Genomic DNA, 9,696 nt, shown 5'->3' with positions numbered 1-9,696 from the left:
ATGTCTAAAAAATCCACGTTTGAAATAATTTCTTTAAAAAATCCACGTTTGAAAAAATGTCTTTAAAAAATCCACGTTTGAAAAAATTTCTTTAAAAAATCCACGTTTGAAAAAATTCCTTTAAAAAATCTACGTTTGAAAAAAATCTTTAAAAATCTAATATCTCCTGCGAAATCGTTGTTTCGCTCTGCTTCTCATAAACTTACCCGTATGTTAGGCCAGATAAAAAGATGTGAAATCTAGAAAAAGAACACCCTCGGATATATATTTAGAAAGTAGATAGTAAAGTATGTACAATATTTACGAATATCTCATTCTAAACTAAAATATTTTTAACGTCGCTATAATTCAAACAGAAGCATCGCCAAAAGCTTTGGGCCTCTGTTTGACTCCGCGAAAGATTTTAGATTTAGGTGTACAATTAATTAAAGAAGGCTTAAATGGCTATATCCCTAAAACATCTATAAACAAATATAAACATTATACAAACATACATATTTACAAAAACTAACTGTAGTAGTACGAAATTGTTCAACGTTAGCCAGGTTTTTGAGAATCTTGATCTTGTTTATCAGCAGTAGAGGTTCCTATTGTTGTGCTGGTACTGGTTGCAGCATGTGTTTGATTTTCTTCTGGCTGCTGCTCTTGATCCCAATCATGTGAAAATTCTTTTTCCAATAACCTAGTTTGCTCCCATATACGACTTCGTGCCTGTTGTATAGCTGATAAACGTTCCGCCAGCTAACGGGGGCGAGAGATAAAATTTCGTAACTGCAATCTAAAATCGAACTGAATCAACTTACCTTTGTACTTGACACCGTAATACCCAGTTGGGGATTTGAAACATTAAATGAAGCCTTAGTAAGGCGTTCCAATTCCGCCTCCAATGTCCTATAATCCACATACATGCTGCGCTGTGTATTCAACATCTCCAATTTATCCTGCAGCATTAGATGTATTTGATCTTCTAGCTGTTGAAATTTCTCTCGATTTTCAGCATCTGCCTTCAATTGGTTCTCCTTCCATTTCCGGAAAGAGTCGAGTAACTTTTCCGATTGGTGACATATTTCCTGTTCGTTTCTGAAACAAAAGGACAACAGCAAGCCACACTGAGATTTATTAGGATATGAGAAATTTCGCATGCAGGCTATTCGCTATACTCACTCATATGCCTCGTGCAGTCGTTTATAGTCTTCGGTTAAGTTTTTCAGCTTACGTTTGGTGTCGTAATGCTCCTCCTTTAGTCGTTGAATTTCCTCGGCATGCGCCAAATCGTTACTTTTCATTATATTTTGTTGTTCGTGCATAACATTGTGGGCATTGTAGAGTTCCTTTTCGGTTTTCAGCAGTTGTTCTTGTAAACTTTTTTGTCGACCCATAACAACGGCTTCTTTTTCCTTCAGGGCCAACACCTCGTCGTGAAGTAATTTACGCTGTAAAGAAATTGTTGCATAAAGATTTATTTAGTTGAAAGGGTGATCTCCATACCGCTGAAAATATTTAAAGAGCATTTAAATTTAATACCGCAGAAAATAAGAAACCAGCATAAAAAAGAATATCAGGTCCGGACTCGTGGATTTTTAAAGACTATTTTATCAACGACTATCACTCCCAGAGACGTGGATTCTTTTAAGGAAAATTTTGTCAACGACTATCAGAAAAACAAACATGGAATTTTTAAAGAATATTTTGTCAACGACTATCAGATAAACAAACGTGGATTTTTGAAGAATATTTTTCAACCAACATCAGACCAATAAACGTGGATTTTTAAGGAATATTTTTTCAAGGCCCATCTAACCAATAAACGAGGATTTTTAAAGAATATTTTTTCAAGGGCCATCTGACCAATAAACGTGGATTTTTAAAGAATATTTTTTCAAGGACCATCTGACCAATAAACGTAAAATTTTAAAGAATATTTCTTCAAGGACCATCTGACCAATAAACGTGGATTTTTAAAGAATATTTTTTCAAGGGCCATCTGACCAATAAACGTTTATTTTTAAAGAATATTTTTTCAAGGAACATCTGACACAATAAACGTGGATTTTTAAAGAATATTTTTTCAAGGACAATCTGACCAATAAACGTGGATTTTTAAAGAATATTTTTTCAAGGGCCATCTGACCAATAAACGTGGATTTTTAAAGAATATTTTTTCAAGGGCCATCTGACCAATAAACGTGGATTTTTAAAGAATATTTTTTCAAGGACAATCTGACCAATAAACGTGGATTTTTAAAGAATATTTTTTCAAGGGCCATCTGACCAATAAACGTGGATTTTTAAAGAATATTTTTTCAAGGGCCATCTGACCAATAAACGTGGATTTTTAAAGAATATTTTTTCAAGGGCCATCTGACCAATAAACGTTTATTTTTAAAGAATATTTTTTCGAGAACCATCTCACCAATACACGTAGACTTTTATAGAATATTTTTTTCAAGAACCATCTGACCAATAAACGTGGATTTTTAAAGAATATTTTTTCAAGAACCATCTGACCAATAAACGTGGATTTTTAAAGAATATTTTTTCAAGAACTATCTGACCAATAAACGTGGATTTTTAAAGAATATTTTTTCAAGGGCCATCTGACCAATAAACGTGGATTTTTAAAGAATATTTTTTCAAGGGCCATCTGACCAATAAACGTGGATTTTTAAAGAATATTTTTTCAAGGGCCATCTGACCAATAAACGTTTATTTTTAAAGAATATTTTTTCGAGAACCATCTCACCAATACACGTAGACTTTTATAGAATATTTTTTTCAAGAACCATCTGACCAATAAACGTGGATTTTTAAAGAATATTTTTCAAGAACCATCTGACCAATAAACGTGGATTTTTAAAGAATATTTTTTCAAGGGCCTTCTGACCAATAATCGCGGATTTTTAAAGAATATTTTTTTCAAGGGCCATCTGACCAATAAACGTGGATTTTTAAATAATATTTTTTCAAGAACCATCTGACCAATAAACGTGGATTTTTAAAGAATATTTTTCAAGAACCATCTGACCAATAAACGTGGATTTTTAAAGAATATTTTTTCAAGAACCATCTGCCCAATAAACGTGGATTTTTAAAGAATATTTTTTCATGAACCATCTGACCAATAAACGTGGATTTTTAAAGAATATTTTTTCAAGGGCCTTCTGACCAATAATCGCGGATTTTTAAAGAATATTTTTTTCAACCACCATCTGACCAATAAACGTGGATTTTTAAAAAATATTTTTTTCAAGAACCATCTGACCAATAAACGTGGATTTTTAAAGAATATTTTTTCAAGAACCATCTGACCAATAAACGTGGATTTTTAAAGAATATTTTTTCAAGAACCATCTGACCAATAAACGTGGATTTTTAAAGAATATTTTTTCAAGAACTATCTGACCAATAAACGTGGATTTTTAAAGAATATTTTTCAAGAACCATCTGACCAATAAACGTGGATTTTTAAAGAATATTTTTTCAAGGGCCTTCTGACCAATAATCGCGGATTTTTAAAAAATATTTTTTTCAAGGGCCATCTGACCAATAAACGTGGATTTTTAAAGAATATTTTTCAAGAACCATCTGACCAATAAACGTGGATTTTTAAATAATATTTTTTCAAGAACCATCTGACCAATAAACGTGGATTTTTAAAGAATATTTTTCAAGAACCATCTGACCAATAAACGTGGATTTTTAAAGAATATTTTTTCAAGAACCATCTGCCCAATAAACGTGGATTTTTAAAGAATATTTTTTCATGAACCATCTGACCAATAAACGTGGATTTTTAAAGAATATTTTTTCAAGGGCCTTCTGACCAATAATCGCGGATTTTTAAAGAATATTTTTTTCAAGGGCCATCTGACCAATAAACGTGGATTTTTAAAAAATATTTTTTTCAAGAACCGTCTGACCAATAAACGTGGATTTTTAAAGAATATTTTTTCAAGAACCATCTGACCAATAAACGTGGATTTTTAAAGAATATTTTTTCAAGGACAATCTGACCGATACACGTATATTTTTAAAGAATATTTTTTAAGGACCATCTGACCAATACACGTAGATTTTTAAAGAATATTTTTTCAAGGATCATCTGACCAATAAACGTGGATTTTTAAAGAATATTTTTTCAAGGGCCTTCTGACCAATAATCGCGGATTTTTAAAGAATATTTTTTTCAAGGGCCATCTGACCAATAAACGTGGATTTTTAAAAAATATTTTTTTCAAGAACCGTCTGACCAATAAACGTGGATTTTTAAAGAATATTTTTTCAAGAACCATCTGACCAATAAACGTGGATTTTTAAAGAATATTTTTTCAAGGACAATCTGACCGATACACGTATATTTTTAAAGAATATTTTTTAAGGACCATCTGACCAATAAACGCGGATTTTTAAAGAATATTTTTTTCAAGGATCATCTGACCAATAAACGTGGATTTTAAAAGAATATTTTTTTCAAGGACCATCTGACCAATAAACGTGGATTTTAAAAGAATATTTTTTTCAAGGACCATCTGACCAATAAACGTGGATTTTTAAAGAATATTTTTTTCAAAGACCATCTGACCAATAAACTTTGATTTTTAAAGAATATTTTTTTTTTCAAAGGCCATCTGAGCAATAAACGTTGATTTTTAAAGAATATTTTTTTCAAGGGCCATCTGACCAATAAACGTGGATTTTTAAAGAATATTTTTTTCAAGGGTCATCTGACCAATAAACGTGGATTTTTAAAGAATATTTTTTCAAGGGCCATCTGACCAATAAACGTGGATTTTTAAAGAATATTTTTTTCAAGGGCCATCTGACCAATAAACGTGGATTTTTAAAAAATATTTTTCAAGGGCCATCTGACCAATAAACGTGGATTTTTAAAGAATATTTTTTTCAAGGGCCATCTGACCAATAAACGTGGATTTTTAAAAAATATTTTTTCAAGGGCCATCTGACCAATAAACGTGGATTTTTAAAGAATATTTTTTTCAAGGGCCATCTGACCAATAAACGTGGATTTTTAAAGAATATTTTTTCAACCACCATCTGAGCAATAAACGTGGATTTTTAAAGAATATTTTTTTCAAGGGTCATCTGACCAATAAACGTGGATTTTTAAAGAATATTTTTTCAAGGGCCATCTGACCAATAAACGTGGATTTTTAAAGAATATTTTTTTCAAGGGCCATCTGACCAATAAACGTGGATTTTTAAAAAATATTTTTTCAAGGGCCATCTGACCAATAAACGTGGATTTTTAAAGAATATTTTTTTCAAGGGCCATCTGACCAATAAACGTGGATTTTTAAAAAATATTTTTTCAAGGGCCATCTGACCAATAAACGTGGATTTTTAAAGAATATTTTTTTCAAGGGCCATCTGACCAATAAACGTGGATTTTTAAAAAATATTTTTTCAAGGGCCATCTGACCAATAAACGTGGATTTTTAAAGAATATTTTTTTCAAGGGCCATCTGACCAATAAACGTGGATTTTTAAAAAATATTTTTTCAAGGGCCATCTGACCAATAAACGTGGATTTTTAAAGAATATTTTTTTCAAGGGCCATCTGACCAATAAACGTGGATTTTTAAAGAATATTTTTTTCAAGGGCCATCTGACCAATAAACGTGGATTTTTAAAGAATATTTTTTCAACCACCATCTGAGCAATAAACGTGGATTTTTAAAGAATATTTTTTCAAGGGCCATCTGACCAATAAACGTGGATTTTTAAAGAATATTTTTTCAAGGGCCATCTGACCAATAAACGTGGATTTTTAAAGAATATTTTTTCAAGGGCCATCTGACCAATAAACGTGGATTTTTAAAGAATATTTTTTTCAAGGGCCATCTGACCAATAAACGTGGATTTTTAAAGAATATTTTTTTCAAGGGCCATCTGACCAATAAACGTGGATTTTTAAAGAATATTTTTTCAACCACCATCTGAGCAATAAACGTGGATTTTTAAAGAATATTTTTTCAAGGGCCATCTGACCAATAAACGTGGATTTTTAAAGAATATTTTTTCAAGGGCCATCTGACCAATAAACGTGGATTTTTAAAGAATATTTTTTCAAGGGCCATCTGACCAATAAACGTGGATTTTTAAAGAATATTTTTTCAAGGGCCATCTGACCAATAAACGTGGATTTTTAAAGAATATTTTTTTCAAGGGCCATCTGACCAATAAACGTGGATTTTTAAAGAATATTTTTTTCAAGGGCCATCTGACCAATAAACGTGGATTTTTAAAGAATATTTTTTCAACCACCATCTGAGCAATAAACGTGGATTTTTAAAGAATATTTTTTCAAGGGCCATCTGACCAATAAACGTGGATTTTTAAAGAATATTTTTTCAAGGGCCATCTGACCAATAAACGTGGATTTTTAAAGAATATTTTTTTCAAGGGCCATCTGACCAATAAACGTGGATTTTTAAAGAATATTTTTTTCAAGGGCCATCTGACCAATAAACGTGGATTTTTAAAGAATATTTTTTCAACCACCATCTGAGCAATAAACGTGGATTTTTAAAGAATATTTTTTCAAGGGCCATCTGACCAATAAACGTGGATTTTTAAAGAATATTTTTTCAAGGGCCATCTGACCAATAAACGTGGATTTTTAAAGAATATTTTTTCAAGGGCCATCTGACCAATAAACGTGGATTTTTAAAGAATATTTTTTTCAAGGGCCATCTGACCAATAAACGTGGATTTTTAAAGAATATTTTTTTCAAGGGCCATCTGACCAATAAACGTGGATTTTTAAAGAATATTTTTTCAACCACCATCTGAGCAATAAACGTGGATTTTTAAAGAATATTTTTTCAAGGGCCATCTGACCAATAAACGTGGATTTTTAAAGAATATTTTTTCAAGGGCCATCTGACCAATAAACGTGGATTTTTAAAGAATATTTTTTCAAGGGCCATCTGACCAATAAACGTGGATTTTTAAAGAATATTTTTTCAAGGGCCATCTGACCAATAAACGTGGATTTTTAAAGAATATTTTTTTCAAGGGCCATCTGACCAATAAACGTGGATTTTTAAAGAATATTTTTTTCAAGGGCCATCTGACCAATAAACGTGGATTTTTAAAGAATATTTTTTCAACCACCATCTGAGCAATAAACGTGGATTTTTAAAGAATATTTTTTCAAGGGCCATCTGACCAATAAACGTGGATTTTTAAAGAATATTTTTTCAAGGGCCATCTGACCAATAAACGTGGATTTTTAAAGAATATTTTTTCAAGGGCCATCTGACCAATAAACGTGGATTTTTAAAGAATATTTTTTTCAAGGGCCATCTGACCAATAAACGTGGATTTTTAAAGAATATTTTTTTCAAGGGCCATCTGACCAATAAACGTGGATTTTTAAAAAATATTTTTTCAAGGGCCATCTGACCAATAAACGTGGATTTTTAAAGAATATTTTTTTCAAGGGCCATCTGACCAATAAACGTGGATTTTTAAAGAATATTTTTTTCAAGGGCCATCTGACCAATAAACGTGGATTTTTAAAGAATATTTTTTCAACCACCATCTGACCAATAAACGTGGATTTTTAAAGAATATTTTTTCAAGGGCCATCTGACCAATAAACGTGGATTTTTAAAGAATATTTTTTCAAGGGCCATCTGACCAATAAACGTGGATTTTTAAAGAATATTTTTTCAAGGGCCATCTGGCCAATAAACGTGGATTTTTAAAGAATATTTTTTCAAGGGCCATCTGACCAATAAACGTGGATTTTTAAAGAATATTTTTTCAAGGGCCATCTGACCAATAAACGTGGATTTTTAAAGAATATTTTTTCAAGGGCCATCTGACCAATAAACGTGGATTTTTAAAGAATATTTTTTCAAGGGCCATCTGACCAATAAACGTGGATTTTTAAAGAATATTTTTTCAAGGGCCATCCGACCAATAAACGTGGATTTTTAAAGAATATTTTTTCAAGGGCCATCTGACCAATAAACGTGGATTTTTAAATAATATTTTTTCAAGGGCCATCTGACCAATAAACGTGGATTTTTAAAGAATATTTTTTCAAGGGCCATCTGACCAATAAACGTGGATTTTTAAAGAATATTTTTTCAAGGGCCATCTGACCAATAAACGTGGATTTTTAAAGAATATTTTTTCAAGGGCCATCTGACCAATAAACGTGGATTTTTAAAGAATATTTTTTCAAGGGCCATCTGACCAATAAACGTGGATTTTTAAAGAATATTTTTTCAAGGGCCATCTGACCAATAAACGTGGATTTTTAAAGAATATTTTTTCAAGGGCCATCTGACCAATAAACGTGGATTTTTAAAGAATATTTTTTCAAGGGCCATCTGACCAATAAACGTGGATTTTTAAAGAATATTTTTTCAAGGGCCATCTGACCAATAAACGTGGATTTTTAAAGAATATTTTTTCAAGGGCCATCTGACCAATAAACGTGGATTTTTAAAGAATATTTTTTCAAGGGCCATCCGACCAATAAACGTGGATTTTTAAAGAATATTTTTTCAAGGGCCATCTGACCAATAAACGTGGATTTTTAAAGAATATTTTTTCAAGGGCCATCTGACCAATAAACGTGGATTTTTAAAGAATATTTTTTCAAGGGCCATCTGACCAATAAACGTGGATTTTTAAAGAATATTTTTTCAAGGGCCATCTGACCAATAAACGTGGATTTTTAAAGAATATTTTTTCAAGGGCCATCTGACCAATAAACGTGGATTTTTAAAGAATATTTTTTCAAGGGCCATCTGACCAATAAACGTGGATTTTTAAAGAATATTTTTTCAAGGGCCATCTGACCAATAAACGTGGATTTTTAAAGAATATTTTTTCAAGGGCCATCTGACCAATAAACGTGGATTTTTAAAGAATATTTTTTCAAGGGCCATCTGACCAATAAACGTGGATTTTTAAAGAATATTTTTTCAAGGGCCATCTGACCAATAAACGTGGATTTTTAAAGAATATTTTTTCAAGGGCCATCTGACCAATAAACGTGGATTTTTAAAGAATATTTTTTCAAGGGCCATCTGACCAATAAACGTGGATTTTTAAAGAATATTTTTTCAAGGGCCATCTGACCAATAAACGTGGATTTTTAAAGAATATTTTTTCAAGGGCCATCTGACCAATAAACGTGGATTTTTAAAGAATATTTTTTCAAGGGCCATCTGACCAATAAACGTGGATTTTTAAAGAATATTTTTTTAAGGGCCATCTGACCAATAAACGTGGATTTTTAAAGAATATTTTTTCAAGGGCCATCTGACCAATAAACGTGGATTTTTAAAGAATATTTTTTCAAGGGCCATCTGACCAATAAACGTGGATTTTTAAAGAATATTTTTTCAAAGACCATCTGACCAATAAACGTGGATTTTTTATGAATAGTTTTTCGAGGACCATCTGACCAATAAACGTGGATTTTTTATGAATAGTTTTTCGAGGACCATCTGACCAATAAACGTGGATTTTTAAAGAATATTTTTTCAAGGGCCATCTGACCAATAAACGTGGATTTTTAAAGAATATTTTTTCAAAGATTTTTTAAAGAATATTTTTTCAAAGACCTTCTGACCAATAAACGTGGATTTTTTATGAATAGTTTTTCGAGGACCATCTGACCAATAAACGTGGATTTTTTATGAATAGTTT

The 9,696-nt window shown here is 31.3% G+C and overlaps 1 protein-coding gene across 1 annotated transcript in view; it reads right to left on the bottom strand.

The window, feature by feature from the left end:
- Positions 1–240: 240 nt before the first annotated feature.
- Positions 241–9,696, bottom strand: part of yuri (yuri gagarin) — a 139,683-nt gene continuing 130,227 nt past the window's right edge. The window contains exons 32-34 of the mRNA XM_073965484.1: positions 1,165–1,433; positions 804–1,080; positions 241–741 (exon numbers count right to left, since the gene is read on the bottom strand). Of these exons, the coding sequence (XP_073821585.1) occupies positions 538–741; positions 804–1,080; positions 1,165–1,433 (750 nt within the window). The 3' untranslated portion in view covers positions 241–537. The remainder of the gene's footprint in view (positions 742–803; positions 1,081–1,164; positions 1,434–9,696) is intronic.

The sequence above is a fragment of the Musca autumnalis genome, unplaced genomic scaffold, assembly GCF_047663935.1.
Source record: "Musca autumnalis isolate F117 unplaced genomic scaffold, ASM4766393v1 scaffold_2, whole genome shotgun sequence".
Taxonomy (NCBI): domain Eukaryota; kingdom Metazoa; phylum Arthropoda; class Insecta; order Diptera; family Muscidae; genus Musca; species Musca autumnalis.
Note: the sequence above shows the minus strand (reverse complement) of the source record. Positions and strands in the feature narration are given on the sequence as shown.